Source organism: Nasonia vitripennis, chromosome 5, assembly GCF_009193385.2.
Source record: "Nasonia vitripennis strain AsymCx chromosome 5, Nvit_psr_1.1, whole genome shotgun sequence".
Classification (NCBI taxonomy): domain Eukaryota; kingdom Metazoa; phylum Arthropoda; class Insecta; order Hymenoptera; family Pteromalidae; genus Nasonia; species Nasonia vitripennis.
The window spans coordinates 26,508,591-26,528,770 of record NC_045761.1 but is presented as its reverse complement, the minus strand read 5'-3'; the positions used below and the strand labels follow the sequence as shown (position 1 = coordinate 26,528,770).

The 20,180-nt window shown below is 44.8% G+C and overlaps 2 protein-coding genes across 16 annotated transcripts in view; one reads left to right on the top strand and one right to left on the bottom strand.

Moving 5' to 3' along the window:
- Positions 1 to 13: 13 nt before the first annotated feature.
- LOC100120584 (armadillo repeat-containing protein 3) lies at positions 14 to 5,248 on the top strand. Of its 7 annotated transcripts, none has more exons than XM_016986055.1 (15): positions 14 to 115; positions 184 to 473; positions 541 to 865; positions 1,003 to 1,170; positions 1,233 to 1,436; positions 1,504 to 1,669; positions 1,744 to 1,862; positions 1,957 to 2,112; positions 2,167 to 2,408; positions 2,692 to 2,859; positions 3,203 to 3,342; positions 4,059 to 4,236; positions 4,441 to 4,497; positions 4,635 to 4,953; positions 5,026 to 5,248. In XM_016986055.1, the coding sequence occupies exons 1-15, from the start codon at positions 95 to 97 to the stop codon at positions 5,188 to 5,190; spliced, it is 2,718 nt and encodes a 905-aa protein (XP_016841544.1). In that variant the 5' UTR covers positions 14 to 94; the 3' UTR covers positions 5,191 to 5,248. The 7 variants fall into 7 exon arrangements, with proteins under 7 accessions (XP_016841544.1, XP_008207013.1, XP_016841543.1 ...); XM_008208791.1 differs by having other exon boundaries at positions 1,954 to 2,112; XM_016986054.1 differs by having other exon boundaries at positions 1,744 to 1,874.
- Positions 5,249 to 5,410: 162 nt separating this feature from the next.
- Positions 5,411 to 20,180, bottom strand: part of LOC100680446 — a 28,183-nt gene continuing 13,413 nt past the window's right edge. The window contains exons 1-6 of one of the 9 annotated variants that reach the window (XR_004227854.2): positions 15,444 to 15,676; positions 13,685 to 13,950; positions 13,059 to 13,394; positions 6,237 to 6,700; positions 6,044 to 6,154; positions 5,411 to 5,943 (exon numbers count right to left, since the gene is read on the bottom strand). Coding sequence is in view for 8 of the 9 variants with exons in the window: in XM_031931501.2 (XP_031787361.1) it covers positions 5,842 to 5,943; positions 6,044 to 6,176; positions 6,237 to 6,700; positions 13,059 to 13,394; positions 13,685 to 13,750 (1,101 nt within the window). In the remaining variant the exon portion in view is untranslated. Of the gene's footprint in view, positions 6,177 to 6,236; positions 6,701 to 13,058; positions 13,395 to 13,684; positions 13,972 to 15,443; positions 15,710 to 20,180 lie in introns of those variants that run through there. The other 8 variants (XM_031931501.2, XM_031931500.2, XM_031931499.2 and 5 more) reach the window with 8 other exon arrangements.

The window sequence follows — 20,180 nt, the reverse complement described above, 5'->3', positions numbered from 1 at the left end:
GATACTCCATAACTTTGCCAATTTCACGATCATACTTTTCAGTCGAAATTACAGTTTAACCTACAGCGCATCGCAAGTGTAAACAATCAATCAAATGGTTAAAAAGAATACCAAGGTAAATCCGTTGATTTTGCAAACGTTCTCTTTGTTCAAAAACACCGCAATAAATCCTGAAAACTCCAGCTCCGCAGAAACTCCGAGCAAAGATGCATCTCTACGAGCAACCTGCAGCCAAGGGAGGATCGAGCAGCAGAGGCCCTGACGACCTTTCCACCGCTGAGTCTAGAGGTTCGCTATCCGGACACGGCTATTCTCCTGCTCAAAAGTCCGGAGAAGCCGATTCTTCTCGCTGCGGCAGCTGCACTCGCCCAGTACGGCGAGAAAGCCAGGAAGAACCTGGAAGCTCTTTTCGACCTGGACATCACCGACAGCGTGCTCGGGTTGATCCGACACGAAGACGTGTTCACCAGGAGGTGCTCACCCGATGTTTCCTCAAACCTATTTTTCTGATATAGCAGGTGCATTTTTTCGATCGTTCAGGTTCGCCTTGAAGCTCCTGGCTCTGATGTCGGCTGTGCCAAATGTTCGAACTCACCTGCTGGAGGCCAACACGTACATCGAGTTTTTCACTGAGATGCTCGTCAGCGAGTCCGACGTCTTTCTTCAGGAATTCGCCTCCCGTATTCTCGCCGAACTGTCGAGCGATCCCTCGGGCTCGGCGAGTTTTTCGGACAAGTTCGAGGATCTCAGCTTCTTGTTCGAGAAGATAAAAGCCGAGGATCCCGACGTCAAGAAGAACTGCATGGAGATCGTCGTAAACTTGCTGAAGGATTTTCGGGGCTTCGATCTCGTCACTAGGTCAAAGGTATTACCGATTTATTTTTCACCTTCATCGGGCAACTTTGCCCTTTACCCTGGAAATCAAAGCAAATCCCCGGCAAAAATCCGCCAGCCACGGTATAATCGATCGATGTTCCCCCGGCGAACGCGTTGCGCCCGCAGGACTTGAGTTTCCAGGCTGTCTATGAATTGTTCAAGCAGCCCTATCCGATTATGCAGCAGCTCTCCCTGGACGGCGTCGAGCGTCTTGTGATGCATAATGCAGACGACTGGCTGCAAGAAACTTTTCGACGCTCGGATGGTCTTGGGCACTTGCTCGATATTTTGGACGTAAGGATCGATGCTCCTGAAGTATATAGCTTCGAGCTTGATGATTTATGATGCGATTATAGCAAGAGGAGTGGAAGGACCTGCACGTTAAAGCGCTGAGAGTGCTGGGCTTGGCGTGCGACAATAATAAAACGTCGGAGCTTATGAATAGCAGCGACGGGACGAAGCTTTTATTAGGATTCCTGGAAAAAACGCCCGACGAGGAGTTGAAACATCGGGCGCTGAGTATTTTGGTTCGCCTGGCTGACGGCGTTAATGGAAGAAGGGTATGTTAGGTGAATCGATGGTTTTTATTAAATTTTACTCTATATCTATGTAACTTACACATCGAAGGTTCTACATTCCCGAGGACTAACCGATCACCTGCTAAAGTATCTGGAAGTTGATAAGGCGAAATCCGAGGTTCAAGCCACCGTCTGTCTGGGAATAGCGAAGATGTCCCAGTACAATCCAGCCAACGAAGAGATCGCTCGGGCGAATCCCGTGAACTACATTCTAAGTATAAGCGCGACACAGCGTTGCAAAATTACACTACCATTTCGAGGGGAAAAAAAAACGTCGCCGCGTTTCCAGATTTACTCAACAACGAACAGACGGGATGGACGGAGCGACAGACGGCAGCTTTCGCGCTGAAAGAATTGTTTTCCTGCGACTACCAGAACTGCATCAATTTCATAGACAGTGACGGGCAGGTAAATAATAATGTATAGCCTCTCGTTCTATTCTCGCCCCCCCCGAGATAGCGCACACAACGGCTTTCGTATAAATTATATTATGCCTCAGAAGCACTTGATGCGGATGGTAAACCGACCGGAGACAGATGTCCCTTGGGAGACCCAAGTCACCGTCGTCCAGGCTATTTCAGCGATCGCCGACTACCCCAGCCTGGCTTACGACTTGATCGACTTGGATCTATTTTCCGCGCTCTGCTCTGCCATCGAGGTGAGTCGGCCTTCTGACTTTTTAAAATACATACTTAAAAAAAAAAGTTCGCAGCCGGACAGTACAGCTCCAGCCGATCTGAAAATCGCCGGCATCGACGCCCTGTGCCGCTTCTCCTCGATCTCCTCGGCTCGTCGGCTCCTGATCCACGCGAAGCTTCCCCAGAAGCTCTGCCACCTGGTAACCTGTCCGGACCACCCGATACCCGTCCGAGAAGCCGGAATCCGCCTCGTCCTCCTCCTCTGCGCCGAGCCTCTATTCGCTCAGCTCTGTGTCCAGCAGGGACTCCTCGTTTGGTGGGGGAAAAAATTGACTCTTCTTAAGTTTCTCGTTTCGCGAAAAATAACGAGCTGCTCGCGAGGGCACGTGTATATAGTTCGTGGCCTCGTTAAAAGAGAGTGTACAACAACAATTTTTTCGAGCTTGTTAGGTAGACGCGCGGGAAACGCACAATGGAGTATCTCTATACATATATTTCTTTATACGTATCGATTTATTTTACGTATTCATCGCGCGAAGTCATGCATATATACAGAGAGACGAGAGAGTTTTCAATATACACTTCTACTATACACACAGTCTGCTGAAGAACCGCGGCGCAGCCTCCCGTAACATCCCGACGTGGGCCGCCTGTGTGGAGGCTCTATTCAGCGCGGATTTGCCGGTGAAGTTCGCCTACACGGGCCGACTCGCGCTGCACGACGTCACGCGGGATGGATTTTACGCGATGCGCCGGAGCTCCTGTCCGTAAGTGTCTCGCTTCTTCCTTTTTATTTTACCGTGAAAAAGCGAGATTGGATTTTTAGAGTTTACGAAAAAAAAAAAACAATATTTTGCCTCAGCGTTGCCGAAAGATTGATAAAGTATGCAAGTTTCTTTCTTTTTTTTTTTAAATTAAAAACTTCGTCTCGGAAGGTCTATAGCCGGGCGCAACAAAAAGTTTCCCTGAAAAGTCGCAATCAAGCGCGGAGATAGAAGCGACCGGCCAACTCGGAACTAAAAACAGCAGCGCAAACATCCCGGCAGTCGGACAGATTTGTACACTATCCGAATGATCCCCCCCTCCACCCCCTATCCCTCTCTACCGCAGATTTCCTGTGCTGGAGGAACTCTTCCGTCTAAAGCTCTGTCCACTGGAGCCCATTTACGTGGCTAATTTCGCCGACGGTCCGGAACCAGACGACGAGGAGGACGACGAGTATCTCGCCAGCAAACGCGCCGCCTTCGACGGTTGGTATATAGGTATATACCTATACACACTATATATACACGTCTCGAAAAGGGATGAGGCTGTATATGTGGTGCTGACTCGTGCAGAGTACTGCGAGCGAGAAAAAGAGTCGTACAGGGGGTGTGTCTGCAGGATGACGCGGCTAATTAGACATTCTCGAGATGCTACGGAGAGGAAGTTTCGGGGATTATATCGCGAGAGAGAAGAGCTGCGCGCGCTCGTTTAATTAGTTATCATCGAAATTCCTGGCTGCTCGCTCGATTAATACAATAATACTCGCGAGGGTATAATCCGCCTCGGTTATCTCGTTGCGAGACATTTCGTCGAATATTTCACCATTTATATACATCAGCATCCTTGTCGAATGTATAATCGCTTGTACGCATGGGAATTGCTCAACGAGCTCAAAAATTCATTATCCGTCGACGCTTAACTTTAAAATTAGCGCTCCATCAACGAGCGAGCAAAAAAAGCTCGCCAACAAAGTCCCGAACTCGTTCAAAAAGCTCTCTCGGCATGCAGATTTCAATAAAGCTGCACACGGCTGTCAGAGAGAGAGAGAGAGAGAGAGAGAGAGAGACTGGGTCAATTAAAAGCCTCATCCTCCCCGAAACTTTCTCCCGAGTCCGCCAACATATTACCTGCACATATTTCACCTCATGTTTATGCATCGCGTTCCACATACACACCCGGAAAACACACGACGCTGCTGCAGCGGCTCGAGCTACGATGAGACGCGAGAGTCAAGCTCGAGGCATACGAGTGTCCGAGGGGACGATCAACGCCTGGCTCGAGCTCAAGTTTGGCAGACTACAACCGGACCCTCAGCTGCAAAGCTATTTGAGGATGTTTAGGGCCGAGCTTGCGGTTGTCGAGGGACGCGGAGATGGAGAGTGAGTTATTACGCTTGTTATGTGTGTTGTGGTATGCTTTTTGATTGATCTATGACGCTTCGTGTGATGGAGTGATGAATGCACAAGGCGAGCTTTCGCGCGTGAGATAGAGTGCGTTACGAATTGACGAATGTCGAAAGTTTTGAGCTTTTTTTTTTGAATTTCCGCCGATATCTTTTAAAAGCGCTTTTTACTTTCCGCAAGCTCGTCGAATCCGAAGCAAGCGACGAGCTATACGATGTCACGTACGCCGCGCTTCTGGTAATAGCCTTTATTTTACAATCGATACACGCAGTCAGCAAAATACACCGCGATGTAACGCTCGCGATACGAGATAGAGCTGCTGATACTGCTTTCCGTTTCGATTCCAGTTAACTCTAACGATACAAATTTCTCAGCCCCACGATCCCTAGTCCGAGCCTCGTGCACGTCTCGAAGATCAGTTCCCGAGCTCGACTTCTGGGCGACTTTGTGTCTCGTCAGCTGTCGGGTGTCAGCCCGAACAACGGCTCCTGCGTGGACCAGCAGCTGGAGCTTCATCTGAGGGCTATAAAGGATAATATCGAGACCAGCGTCATACCGCTCGGTCAGCTCAGAGTCGGTTCTTACCTGGAACGAGCTATGCTGTTCAAGGTCATGGCCGACAGGATCGGACTACCCGCGTGTCTGGTGCGCGGCAGGTACGGCAGGTCTTGGATAGAGATCGCTTCGCCGATGGTGAGTTGATGGGAAATGAAACGATCGTCTGGAATGTCCAGGTGTAGATGAAATTGGCTCTCGATTATACAGTTATCCGAAGCGGCGAACGACGAGAGGTTACCGGCCAAGTTTCTGCGCGAGAATTACATCGTCGACCTGATGGAACAGCCCGGCGATCTCATACCGATCGGTAGCGCTCGATCCCAGCGGTATCGCGAGCAGAGGACCTGCTGCGACTTTACCTGCTGTGGATGAAACTTTTTCTGTACGCTTCTATATAAAAAAAAGAATATACGTTCGTTCAACGCGCAAAGCCGATTTTGAGGGCTAAACGAAGAAGGGATTTCGATGCGTATGCAGATTCGCGCGAAAACGATATTCCAATACGCGCATCTTTTGGATGGATTTTTTCGTCGCGTGTAATCGAGTTAGTGGTCGAAGCGCTATTTTAAGGAAGAAGAGATAAAAGAATCGGTGTCAGTAATAAAACACTTTATTCGTTAATGCAACTGATAGGACAACGTCGAATTCACATTTCGTAGCTCGTATGATCGTATAAATTACAGAGTAATCTAAATCCGTAATGCATAATATGGACACACATAGAAAAAGTATCAAAAAGAAAAGAGACGGTAATACAGGTGCGGCTTTACGTACACATATAAAAAATATCTTACATCATCTCGCACTTCTCAGACGACATATCGCAATATAACCGAATTCGCATACACATGTCTCTATGTCGTCTGTCCTCTTACGGCACAGTAGCGCGTATTGTGTGACGTAGAAGAAAAAAACTCGAATCACTTTCACTCGGTCTGCGGTGGGTTTTTTGCTTCCGCCGAGCTGCACAGATGTGTTTATATGTGGATATATTCAACTCGATGAAAAGCTCGACGGCTCTCGTCACGTGCGGCGGTCGATTGAATTTTCTGCGGCTGCTGGTACCATAGCACGTGATGCGGAGACGTGGCTAATTTCGCTGCGGCTTCGTGTAGTTGCGCGCGACTGTGGGGTGATGATTTTGTTATTATAGTCGAGTTAGACGCGCAATATTGGCTGTGCGAGCTGCGGTATATAGTTATTTTAGAATTTCAACTGGATTCACCCGCTGCTTTGGATTCGTTGTGCTGCTGATATGGCTTACATGGGCAGTGACCCCGCCTGCTTCGTATGGATGGCTCCTGTCGGTTACTTCTGGAACGGACGTTTCAGTCGACTGCGAACGGATATCGACAAACCTAATTCGATTACATTACTATTTTCAGTTATTCGCATCGTGCGATCGATTAGCTACTCACGTATAAAACGTCTTGTCTCTCCACGTCTCTCCGGCGCTCGTCGCCTCCCTCTTCCTCTTCCGGCCACTTGATACAGGCGGCTTCTCATCCCCCTTTTGAATCCGGTGTTCCGAAACGACGCGTTTCTGCTCCCTGTCCCTCTCGCTCTCGATGAGTCTCTCCCTCTCGCGAACGCTCTGCTCAAAGGCCTGTCCCCTCTCGGCCTCGGCTCGTCTAAGGACCGCGAGGACCTCCTCGAGGTCTTTACTGGTACAGGGCGTCGCGGAGGAGGTCGATGTCAGCTTCGGAATCGAGATGGTCGAGAGACTCGGCTGATGATTCGGGGCGAACGTGACCGTCGGGTAATCGCCGCTGGTTGACGAGGTGCCGCCGGATGAGTCGTCGTAGCTCGAGTCGTAGTCCGAATTGTTGGAGACCGGGTTCGAGGACAGGTCCTCCTCGTCGCTCGCGCCTTCGCCGTAGAGCTGGAAAAGCGATACATAGTTTATTTTGTCTTTTTATTTTGCAAAGGAATTTTACGATAGACCGTTGTGCTCGAGTATCGCGTATTATATTACAATAGCGCATAGTTGTTTGTGAATTTAATTAAATCTCGAATTACACGCGACACAACAAAACGCAGCGTTAAGTATATTAAAAGCGAGCCAAGATATCACGTCGAACCTCATTAATATTTCGCGAACATAAATAATTAAACCCTCCTCTCGTTGGTAAACTAATAAGCAATTGTTCTCGCTCGCGCATAGCTCCCAGCCTTGAATTATGCAATCCGCGTTTGAAAATACACCGACGCGAGGGTGTGTGTGTGTGTGCGCACGTAATTCCAAATTCCCCACCCTTGATTATACATGTGTATATATTTCGACGACGCGCGTGTAATCCGCGAGTTTCGAATCTATACACAGAGACGAGCTATAAGTCGATTAGTCCCTGGGCGGAAATCATCCATACACATCACGGCGTATAATAAATCTAAACTCAATCCCGAGAAAACGCCTGATTACTGATCCGCGCGATAAGGATCTAACCGCGTAATTTCTAAATCAATTTGCGCGCGAGGCCACATGCAGCTCGTTAGCCCGATTCTCCTTGTAGTATGTGTGTGCCGAATCGTGTATCGCTCGGCGGGTATACTGGAGGGAAATTTATTCAGAAGCCCGAGCAGTGTATACAGCCAGCTGGATTCCAAGAAGTGCTTGCACTAATTGGGGATACGTACGTATACCGTGAGACATGTATCAGACGATTTCAATTTTTTTTTTCTTCTCTTCTATTCATGCTGCGACGCGACCAATTAAGACACTTTCGACATCCGAGAGGCTGCTGTCGCGATCTCTCAAAGCTGGTCTCACCTTACACGGGGAATTTGTGTATATACTGAAGGGGAAAAGTAGCCGATGGATAGAGCTTTTGAGTTTCGAATTGCTTGGCTTTCGCTGGATTAGTTTTTGATGAACTTTGCACGACCTCGATTTCAGCTTCGAATGAATTTTCAACGCCGTTTTATACCTTTGTCGGTTATTTGAATTGCACAAGCGGCCTTACTTGGCGTAAACTACTAATTGGAGTACATTATAATACTGTGCGCCTGTGTTATACTATAGAAATTGAATTGCAAATGAAATGCGTATAGTTTTCCCACTCCGCTTTAACTTACGGACTGAATTTGCGTCTATTATTATACTCGATGAGACGTAATCGAAAAGAGCTGACTCTTCGCTACTTCAAAACGAGATCAAGCGTGTATAAAAATATTCCAATATTCCTTGAAAAGTATACTACGAGTTAAAATCTCGAAGAAGTACAGCGAATTAAAGATTCATGCTGCACAGATGTGAAGCCTTCTGCTGACAAGTATTGCATCGCATATTCACAAAAAGCAATAAACTGCCTCCTCGCTCGATGGAATACCAAAAGCGAGTCGCATACATAACAGGGCTTGCTATATCCGACACGGACGTCGCGCAAAAAATGACTTTCTTCCATCGCGCGAACATTAAGCATTTACACGAGCTCCGTGTATAAGAGAGTAACAATGAGCTGCCGTTTTCATTCTTCCATTCCTCGAGCCTATACACACGCGCATACGAAGCTTGAATTTCGCGCGCGTGTCTATGCAAATCGACGACACATATATCGAAGCTGCTTCAAGACAAAAGTCGACAAAGATTGAACTTTTATATACAGCTCTCACTCGCCATACGCACATATAGCCAGGAACGAAGTTAGCGGAGCTTTCGCGCGCGAAAATTGCCTGGACGCTCGTTTTGATCGACGCAATGCGATATACACGGCTGAAAAGTTTCGCTCGCCGGGATCATTGCGCTGCGAGTGGATTTTCACTTGTTGATTAACTTCCGCGCGCGCGCGCGATATATTCAAAATTATATAATCGTGAAAACGAAATAAACGCTCGCAGCGAGAGCTTTAGCGCGCAAGAGAAAACAAGAAAATAATACCAGACGGCAAAGGGTATATCGGTTCATAGCGCGCGCGCGAGTATATTTCGTTATACCCGGAAGTGTCCAGCGCTCTCTCTCTCTCTCTCTCTCTTTTTTTGGCCTATATATCGCAAACCTTTCATGCGCTTCGACGCTTTTATGCAGAATTATATATGAAAATCGCAGCGTGCAGGCAGGTTATTAAATTGCTCGTGTGCACACTGCACAGCCAGCTGGTATAATCACGTCCTTTCGAGCTTTTCACAATATATAGACGCATCAGAGCTCTGGATATTGCTGTTGGGTATTTTGCAAAATTCTAAAAGCGTTCAATATCTATATTTTTTTTTTTTCATTGATATCTCGCTGTGCAGCGAATTGCTTGTTTGAGCTGCGTACAAATTCCGCGAAAATTCCGTGTCATAAATTTGCCGAACGGCTGATTGAATGCAATAAAAACGAGCGCGATAAAAAAGGTGTATAAAACAATTCATATCGCTGCGCTGTTCGAATCTCGCGAAATTATTAAAGCAACGAGAAGCATCGCTTGCCATTAGACTGGCAACATATACAAGCATCGGATTAAAGTTTCTTTGGCCCTCGGTGTCTCCCTACGCGGCAGACTAGCATTTCCCCGGTGAAATTCAATTACATAAAGTATGCGCAAAAGCGATTGTCGCGAGAGAGAGAGAGAGAGATAGTGAGAGATGCTCCATACTGTCTCTGTCTCTGCTTCTCTCGGGAACCGTGTGTTTTTACTCCTCGAGCGCTTGTGCGTGCGTATACACTTAGGTATAACCTGATGCACGCACAGGTATGGGTAAGTTTGAAACCAGTTGAGATTACGCCTCTCGGGTGCTCGCGGGGCAAGTTTTGCTCGCTGTTTTGCGGTCCCGGAGCTTACAATTTTAGCTGCGGTTTCGCCGTCATCCTGTGCGTTTTAGAAGTATTTTGTATAAAATAGCTAATGAATTGGCACATCCAGATAGCGATTCCAAGCTCGTATAAAGTCAGTTGTCAAAATCTATACATAGATAAGCCTCGTCGGATAATACGATATAGCAGGTAAACGTTTCCAACGAGCTACCAAGTTGCAAGTCCATCAAAGACCTACTTGCATCTCTGCAGCCAAGAGACGTCTACGTTTACAAGAGCTCCTTAACGCAGGCAGCATCTCGCATTTCGAAGTTTTCCAAAAGCTCGAAACTTCCGCGACTTCAATCTTCCCTGATGGGCGCGGGCCAAGTGAAAAGTTATTAATTTTCATAAATTTTAATAATACCAGTCCGCCAACTCCCTCTTCCTACTCGGGCTGTCTATATTTGTTTTTATTTAGCTGCGACGGTATATACTTTTCCGTTTGACCAAACGCAGCTGCAGCCCATAAACTTAATTCATAAATTATAACTTGGCAAATCTACGTAGAAATTGCTCGTCAACTTCGCGTCCAAGTTCACGAGGGACAATGGGGGGTAATTTGCCGGACGAGTTACGCGGAGATTAGTGCGCAGAGGCTGAATTGCAAGGATTAACGCGATGCTAAAAAATCTTGAATTTCCCACTGGTCTACATTTGATCTATTCAATTCCGCGGCACGTTTGAAAAAAAAAAACTCGAAAATATTGGCGCACGGTTATTCGAACACGCGTATTTTTTGTGTCATCGTGAAAAGAGCTTGCCGCGCAACGCGTCGAGTCGCCCGTCGTTGTTTATACACGTTTCAAGCTTTCCCCCGCGCGTTTGTTTGCGCGCGTTAAATATCGGCGGAATTCATCATTTAAAAATTTCGCAATCAATCCTTCGAGTGTTATTAAAAAATTTCAATTCAATAACTGACGAGCGCACTTCCCCTCGCAGTATAGCTCTTATTCGATTTTCCAGTTGCTGTGTATGTATGTACATACACGAGCGAATAACGTAAATCAGTAAACGCGTCGCGCAGCTGTCGTTTGTAACGAGCGTTTCGAGCTTCGGTTGCGCCGAATGCAATTAAAAAAACAAAAAAAAAAACAAAAAAAAATCGTCCCCACAACAACACCCGCGAGACCTCGTTCGCTTCTATCAACAAGTCTATTAGCGTCCTCCTCAGTGCACCGCCAAAACTCGTGCTCGTCGCGCAATATCAATTACGAAATTACTCGGACGATTACCCGTACAAGCGGCTATCCATACCTATACGTACATACTCGGTCGTTCGAATTATGCCAGCAATGCGCTCGCGATAAGGAAGCCTCGCATCGGAGCCAGAGAGAGAGAGAGAGAGAGAGAGAGAGGGAGACAACGATTATGGTTATTAACAGTGGAATTAAGACGCTTGCGCCTGGAAATTGCAGCTGCCGAGGAGCGTTTTGTCTCTCGCCGTTATACCGATGTCGCATTGTGCAGTCGGAAACGCTCTACGGTACAGTACGTATACAGAGGCTTTCCAGGAAGCTGGAAACGCACCTTTGACTGCTAGCGAGCTTGATGATGGAGTTATTGTTATAGTTGCCGTTTCGGAGCTCATAGGCATGAATGCAAGACCGTAAGGAGGGAGGGAAATGCGCTTGTTTACGAGAGAGTTATGCTTGTTCACTTCATGTCGTTCCTTTGCCGCAAGGAAGTGTTTTTTTACAGCTGGAGTGCGGTCTTTGAAGGAAAAAATTTTCAAACTAATTCTCTGAACGTTAAACTCCGTCGCTCATCGTTTGAATTCCCCGAATCCACTTTGCGAGACGGAATTAGAGCTTTCTTCGACTCGCGCGATAACAAGGCTCGCGAGAGGTCAAAGCGACGATGAGTATGCGGCGAACGTTTAATCATCGATTACACGTTTCTCGATAAGGTCGATCCAGACTCGCCGAGGAAAAAGGGTAGATTACGCGGTATCGCGAGGAGAGAGAGAGAGAAAAAAAAGAGAGAAATCCCCATCCATTCATTACCATTAAAACTCCATCCATCCTCGAGCTTCAGTCCTTTAAATGCAAATGAAATACGCGGACTTCCGCGAAACAGAGAGAGAGAGAGAGAAAAAGGAAAAAAATTAGAAGAAGAATCCTACACGCCAAGTTAAATTGCATAACGCAGCATAATGGAGTACAAACAATCCTTCCGTTTCTTTCTTTCGTGCTGCATAGCCGCAGGCGCATCTTTTATTTATTTGCCCCTGTCGCTGTTTACCCCCGCGTGTCTTCTTCTCCGGACGGTTTTTGCGGAGTAGACTAGCTCGCGGGGGTGTGTGCAGTGCATGTGTGCTCGCTGCAGTGTTTATTTTGCTACGTGGCGACGTGATTAATGTCGGCAAAACGCGGCCAGTGGAAGAGACGGGTCGTATGGTAGAGACGCGCGGGTTACGTGTTTTTTGAGCCGTAAGGCCTGTGCGTGTATGGTTGGAGGGGTGGGTAGTAGAGGCGTTTACCGATGATGATCATGGCTAGGCTGTAATCGTTTGATCGCGGCGAGCTGAGATTTTGCGGTCGGCTGGATTTACATACGAATTCGGGATACTGCAGCGGAGATCGTAATACATATTTTTAAATGCGTGTATACAGGATCAATTTGAAAGAGCGACTTTTTGAGAGAGAGGGTGAGCTTGGAATTGCAAATTTTTTTCAAACGTGCCCCGCTGCAGGCGCAAATTTTAAACGCGCATTTCAACTGTTTACTCGAGCTGAAAACGAAGTGCAATGCTTTTAAAATTTTTCTCCGCGATGCTGTTCCAGCTAGCGCAGAATAAACAATGACTTCAAAGCTGAAATCGTGTAATGTTTTTTCCCCGAAATCCTGATGCATGGAAAAAACGCAATGTGCAATATTAAAAGCTCTTTCCGTTATATAATTGAAAACGGAGTAAATGTATTTGGCTCTCACGGGAAAAAAAGCTCCAAATGCACGCAGAGATTTCGAAAGCTGTCGTTAATTAAAACGGTCGAATATTTTCATAACATCCGTAGTAATTCTCTCCAGAGTATAATATGCAGAGTAGTCGAACGCCGCAACAATTTCAAATCGTCACTGCGCAGCTCACCTCCCGACGACCCAATAAACCTGGCGATTCTAAAGAGCATATATAACTGCATTTATATCTAGAATTTTGATCTTACTTTTACGATCTCGCGTCTATAGCATATACCTATACACAGACGACCATCTGCTGCGCGCTTGTATATGCATATAAAAAGCTAAAACGCGCTGCGTCGTCTCGTAAATCCTCGAGTCTCGCGAACTGCTGCGCTGCGTTCGAAATTTTCACGACTGTACAAAAGCTCGAAATTCAAAGCGTATATAAACCATCCCGACAACAATCCCTGTACTCGTAGCGTATACCATCCATCCGCCGTCTCTCTCTCTCTCTCTCTCTCTCTCTCTCGCTTCGGCCATACATCAGTCGTACACGACCCACCTGTTCCTCGAAAGCCCGCAGTTCGTCGAGCAGGTCCTTCTCGAGAAAGCGGTGCTTCAGCGTCTCCACGTCCCTCTTGAGGGTCTCGATGTCGCTCGCGTTCTCCAGTACGCGCCTGAGCTTCCAAAGCTCGAGGCCGGCGCAACTCAAAGCCAGAAGCAGGGCGGCACAGCTGAGCAACGTCTGTCGGCTGCAGCAGCGAGTACGCGACGGTTTGGAGAAGCCCTGCTCCAGGTCGGACGTCGAGATGCTCAGGTTCTCGCGGGAGAAGGTCAGGAAGGAGCGAGACTCGTCCTGCTGATGGGATGCGTTGCGCTGCTTCGAACTGCTGTGCGCCTGTGGAGATTTCCTCTTTAATACGTGATTGCGTATTAATAATGCATGGCTAAATAATGCGAGTGTCATTTCCCATAAACGAGCGGCTTAATAATTTACATATTCAATGTACAATTTCAAAGGCCATTTTTTTACAGTATTATGTCCCGGACAGGCGAAAGCTCTCTTTATTTAATTTCACGAATAATATTAAATCACTGAATATACGGAGGCAGAAATTAATCGCGCAAGCAAAGAGTGAGAGAGTACAGCATAATAAGCGAGCCTACGAGAATATAACCACAACTCACAGCGTGCGATGACTTGAGCTTCAGTCGCGTCACGTTGCTCTCCTCCTCCGGAAGCACCGAAGTCATACTTGCATCAAAATTTCTCTCTCCTTTGTCTTCGTCGAGTCAGCCTCCGATTCTCTCGGCTCTCCTCTTTCTCTCCCTCTCTCTCTCTCTCTCTCTCTCTCTCTCTCTCACACACACACAGCTCCAAAGCGTGGCCTTCGTCAAAGTTCGTCCATTCGGTTTAATTCAATCCTGCGCTGCAGTCCGCGTGTCGGGCACAGCTGCAATCAATCAATTCGTCCCTAATATACTTAAAAAATTGCTGCCTCACGGAAAATATACGACAGTGTAGTCTTGATTAAACCTGAAAAACTGCAACGCGATGGGATCGCGCGAGTGAATTATATACGGTTTATTTTCGAACGAGCGCTCGCGTTTGATTCCATTAATTGCGAGCCAGTCGTCGTGCGGTTGATTTTATTCGTTATAATACGATTTTAATCGCAAACGCGACGGCGTCCGCGGAATATCGCATCGGAAATAAAAAATAAACTGCCGGGCACTTTCGCGATTGTTAATATTAATACGCGACGTTTTATTATGTTTTCGTGTATACCTATTTCATAACTCGTTAAAGCAATCGAAAACCGCTCGATAATTTCATTTTCCCGTGAAAATACACAGCGAAAAGCTTTTCGTTATTAAAATCCCTACAATGAGAAACGCGACGTTTGAAAATCGATAGCTGGAGTGAAAAAAGAAACACGGACATTTTGATATTCTCCCGGGTTCGCGCACAGCATTCTTTTATCTCCCCCTCACGTATAAAAGCCTATACACACGTCCTCGCTCACGTGTACTTCCTGCCTCTTTTTTCCCCAAAACATCGCGCGCCTTTATTCTTCGCCGACGAACTTTGTCTCCGCTTTCGAACCTGTGCGGATTCTTCGCGGCTAGAGTTTCGCGGACGGAGTTTCACGAGAATCGTCGTTTTATTTTATATCTCAAAATTTACCCTTCTTTATTCGAAATTTCGCGCTCAACGTAAATCACATAGACACCGCATCGCTAGATTCGCATTTAATTAGCCGAAACGGAAACGTTCGAACGTAATCCCTTTATGAACAGCCGAACTTTCGCGACTGGGAAAATAAACCAATTCAATCCCCGACGAAATCTCACACCGGATCCCCCGCAAGCGAGTAGCTGCAGCTCCTCTCGAAATTTTCCAACTATATATACACTCGGGACACACGCCGCTTTCATTTGCTGTCCGGCGAAAGTACCGCACACTACAAGCCGCAACTTCCCAACTTCGAGTCTGCTGTGTAAGTGTATAACACCTGTGTGTACTCGGGGCGTCTGTGTATTTTACGCTACTCCGATGTAGTCGATGAGCCAACGGTCCCGCGGTCGCCGCGGCTAAGTGTTCTCGCCCACGCGAGGAGGAGCTGCAAAGTTTTCCGAGCGTGTATATTTTCACGAGTCGTTCTCGCGAATTGCCGCGGGAGTTTCGCGCCTGTATATACGGCTCGGCGAGTGATTTTAAAACGAGAGTTTTTTACCGGGGCGATATCGCGTTCGGGAATTTTAAGGTACGCGTCGGGCGAAGCGATGAAAATTCGCGCTTTTAAAGCGCCGCCGATCGATCGAAGGATTACCGAAACTCGATGTATAAAAATTATTATTCCGCTTCGGGGCATAAAAAAACGATGCGATATAATATCGCGCAAGTTTGTGAGTATTGAAAATAAAAAAACAAGCGCATAAAAACCTCGATCCAAAAGCAACAGGTATACAAAACTCGTTGAAGCCTCTCCAAAGTCTCCTTGAACAAAATAAAGTTTACCCTCGGAAAAGCAGCTCTGCTCTCAGAGAGGGCGCGTGAAAAGAAAAACACTATCAGTCAGCCGAGAGATGCGCGACGGTATGTACAGGCTCACACGCGAGGTAGCTCTCACGAAAGTCCCGAGCAAACTGCCGCGTCTCGCGCGCTTCCACTGCGTCCGCACCTGCGCTGCTGCTGCTGCTGCTGCTTTTGGGACACGCTATGCTATGTGCAGCATGTATATAGAGGCGACGCTCTCTCTCTCTCTCTCTCTCTTATAGTGTCCTTATGCTCGCATCGTCGGGGTTGTTATATCTGCGGGGGAGGGAGTCTCCTTGATTAGATTTCGTAATTACGCCAGTCGGAGAGGAAAAAGCTGGATGTGTATATACATCCCGGGCGAGGGCTTTGATGAGGGTATTTAGAGCTGGATACGCTTGCCTGCGAGAGTTTTGTTATTTATTAAAACAAAAGAGAACGAAGGAGTAGCTTCGAATTTGAATCGAGTTGATTGAAATTCGATAGAGCGTGTATAGCAAGAAAGGGGGCGAGAACATGAACGAATTTTGTTTCGTATTGTATATATAGTTGAAGCTCGAGTGGATTGAAATTTCATTAAACAGAGGGAGTAATACGAGGAAAAAAAAGAATTTTTATTTCAAACCCGAATCGAGTAGATATTTTTTTGAAAAGCTCGGAACGGGATGTTCTATAATCCCCGAAAGCTCGGCATCGCTCTCGTTATACCTTGATTAGATTTCTAATTGCGCGGGGAGAGAGAGAGAGAGAGAGAGAGAGAGAGAGAGAGAGAGAGAGAGAGAGAGAGAGAGAGAGAGAGAGAGAGAGCGCGCGAGCCACTGCGGGCAAAAAGTGCGACAACTAGCTCGAGCTCGTTCTCTCGACACTCGTAGGCCGAAGGCCGCGTGTGTGCTTTTAAGCGATAAGCCGTATATGAACGTGTAAATTCTTCTTCTTATCTAAATTTGTATAATGTTGAATTTGCAAAGTCGCCGCGAGCGAGCTCTAGTAAATATCGCATTACGCCCGAAGAGACGTCGCTATCGAGTTTGTATATAAGCGAGCTTCCGGCCATATCAAAATTCAAACCTTGTTCTCGAAGCTTTCAAATAATTAAGAAGCCGCGACGGCCGCCGCGTGAATTTTTTCCGGTTAAAGTACCCGCGGACTGTCCTCGATTAGCGCAAACGGGAATGATGAGATTTTCATTTCCTTATAAGAGTGCATAAGCTGCCTGTGGTAAAAATTAACGGCGCGTCTTAAGCGGTGAGCTTTAGTTTTACGGCTTCGTTATAACACGTACGGAGAGGAAATAATAGTATGCATACTTATTGGTAGATAAGACAATTTGCGGTATTTAATATAAAAAAAGATGGTCAAAACTATAGTACATCCTTCCGCATTGCAAAATCCGAATGTTCGTAATTTTTAGGTATAATGCATCAGATAGTTTCACTTAAAGCACTGAAATATTAAGCGCAATCACATCATATTATGCTAAAAGCTTTCGTTGTTGAATATAAGTTTTTCTTTTTAATTTTCTAGTGCTTCCGATAATCCAACTGCACCTTTCAATGTCTCGCATAAAATTTTAGTTGTCAGTGCATCAAAGTATACGTTACATCATTAGTTATAAAAAAATGATGAATCTCAAAAATTTGTTCTTATCAGTTTTTTACCCTACAGTGCTGGTTATTTCTGTTCAATGTCAGTTGGATTCGTTGAATCATTTGAAGGATTGCTTGGTTCGCGATCAAACGATTAGAATAATAATCATACAATGGAACGAAAATCCGAAAACTAACCACCGACCTTATGAAATTGATCGATTCATCTTGGATTTACAGAAGGAATTATTAACGATCGTCATGGACGCAAATTTAGAACATAATGGAGAATATGATCCCTTAACTACTTGGCCCTTTCTATATATCACGATACTAGAAATCAGTGAGAAGTACAGTTTAAGAAAATTGATGCTAGAGACAGAAGGTGTACTTTTCCATAGTAATCTGATAGTACAAAAGAACTTAGTTATGGTTTATCATGCTTCAAATGTTCAAAATAAATTTATGAAACCGAATATAATACGCTTGCACACGAAATATTTGGATGTGCCAATTAAAGTTATAGAAACATTTAAGAACGCGAAAAAACCCGCCACATTGCAAAAGTCTCAAAACACGTTGGCTGTTCTGATGCATAGCTACGATCACTTCGAAAAGTCTTATACTCTAACTGATATTTTCAAAATTCAAAACGTGTTTGAAGCCAGAAAAAATTTGCAAGGCCAAACTCTGACAATGACGTTTTCCCCAACTGCCAATATAAATGCTCGATTAAATTCTGATAGTTGTTACGATCCAGAAACTCTCGCTGGCCCGGAAGGGCTCATACTTAAGCATATAGCTAAGGCCAACCATTTTAGATGGCGAATACTAGCAAAACTAACAAAAATCCAAAAAATTAAACAAAAAGTCAACAAGAGTTGTGCCATCAGCGATTTATTAAGACCCTTGACAAGATACGAAGCAGATGTTATGGGCAATTTTGATTACATTCCTTACATGGTTAATATTAAAACAATGAGATTGAATCCGAATCTGAAACAATACAATTATTTGGGTAAAATTTATATACGTCGATCTGAGCCTCTAGTGGCGATCATACCAGTATTTCATGGAAATGGGATAAATCTATCTGAAAATGTCCGTATATTATTAATTGCTACAATAGTAATCGCTTTTGTCTTGAGGATTGCAGTCAGATTGATGAAGTTTGATTTTCAATTCTGGAATATAGAGACAATATTGTATGCTATTTTCGGAATGGTTATAGATACCCGTAAAACGATCAACTGGGCCGAAAAAATGATTTTAGCGAGTATATTGCTTTTATCGGTGATATATTCTGTTGGTATCATCGATCAACTGCTAGATATTCAGTTAGAGCTTAATCAACCATTGGATATAAATACCTTACAAGAGCTTGAGAAATACAAACTTACTCTTATGACGCAAAATTACACTAGGGATTTTTTGATGGGATCTGAAAATCCCTTCATATTGTCACTCGCTAAAAATGCCATTACCTCGGCATACGGGAAATCTGATCGGGATTGCATCGAGAATCTTATTTTCAAATCTTATAAGAACTTAACATGTTCTCAGCACCAGTCGACCGCTGAGGATACGGTTAGAGCGTCCATTTCTAAGACCGGAGAGGCCAAGGTACAAATCTTAAAAGAATACTTTGTCATGGAATGGCTGACAATGTTTACGAGACCAGGATTTGTGCACACAAAAAGATTCTACAATGTCGTACAGCGTTTGACCGAAGCTGGTCTGATAGAGAGATGGTACAGCACGGAAATTATACGTACGAAAGACGAAAAACGTTTTGCCGTTGAGTCAACAGTTAATACGACTAATGAACTGCATGCTAGACAAGGATTCAAGCAGGTCCTGGTCGTAGCTTTTTTCGGTTACATTCTAGCATTCCTCATTTTGCTGGGAGAAATGATTTTTTCACGAGTAAAATTAAAAATCAAGTTTATGGTTTTCAAAAGCAAATGCATTATCATATTGGTGAAACGTGCTTTAAAAAATTTATTTACTCAAATTTTGTCTTTCTTTAATTTATCCAAATAATTAAGACAGCTGTAGATAAAGTTATTCAACGTCACGTAAATCAATTGATTTAAAGACACAGTAATATATTGTAATTACTGTCATCTTCTGTGACCTTCTCACCGGCAATGATAAAAAAGTAGCATACTCGAGATAATTGCTCCCATACATTGTGAGGTGAGCTTAGAAAGTGCAAGTAGCGGTTATGTTTTCAAGTGTTGTAATATTCAGTACAATGATATAAAGGTACAAGTGATTGCTAATGGTAACTCAATTTTCTCCGATTGCTCACAATTTAAATAGGTCCTTTGTATCCGTCTGTTACCAGTATTAACCAGCTGATCAGTCGTCGAGAATCGACAAAATACTTATACTATTACATTATTTCATTTAAAATATGAATGTTAAAATTCTTTTCTTGGTTGGCCTCTTTTGTGCAGTGTTGACAAAATTTGCACAGTGTCAGTTTAATTGGTTGGATCATTTAAAAAAGTGTATACTTCGTGATCGAATGTGGACTTTAATTGCTTTTACTTGGAGCCGAAGGAATAAACTACAAGCTAACGATGTTTCTCAAATTTTCTTAGACTTGCAAAAAAACTTTTCAATGATTCTGATTGACGTGGATATAGGCGTGGATATATTAGATGGATATCAACAACATTCGAGCATGTTAGTTATATCTGCATTACAGATGAGAAAGGATCATAACACAAAGAGTTTAGTTAGAGAATTTAGTCATGTAACTTCATATGTAGCTCCCCAAAAGATAACGAGATACTTGATCGTTGTTTATAATTCTCGAACCGATTCAAATGAATTGATAAAATCAACTTTAATATCTTGGCGGAAATTACATAGGGATATACCAATAAAAGTTCTCGGTATTTTCGAACACGTTAGAAATATCAATAAGCTTCTTAATAACAAATCTACACCGACTGCTTTGATGCATGACTATGATCGCCATACAAAATCACACATCACAACAGAGCTTTCTGAAATCAATTCCCTATTCAATAGAACTCAGGAGAAT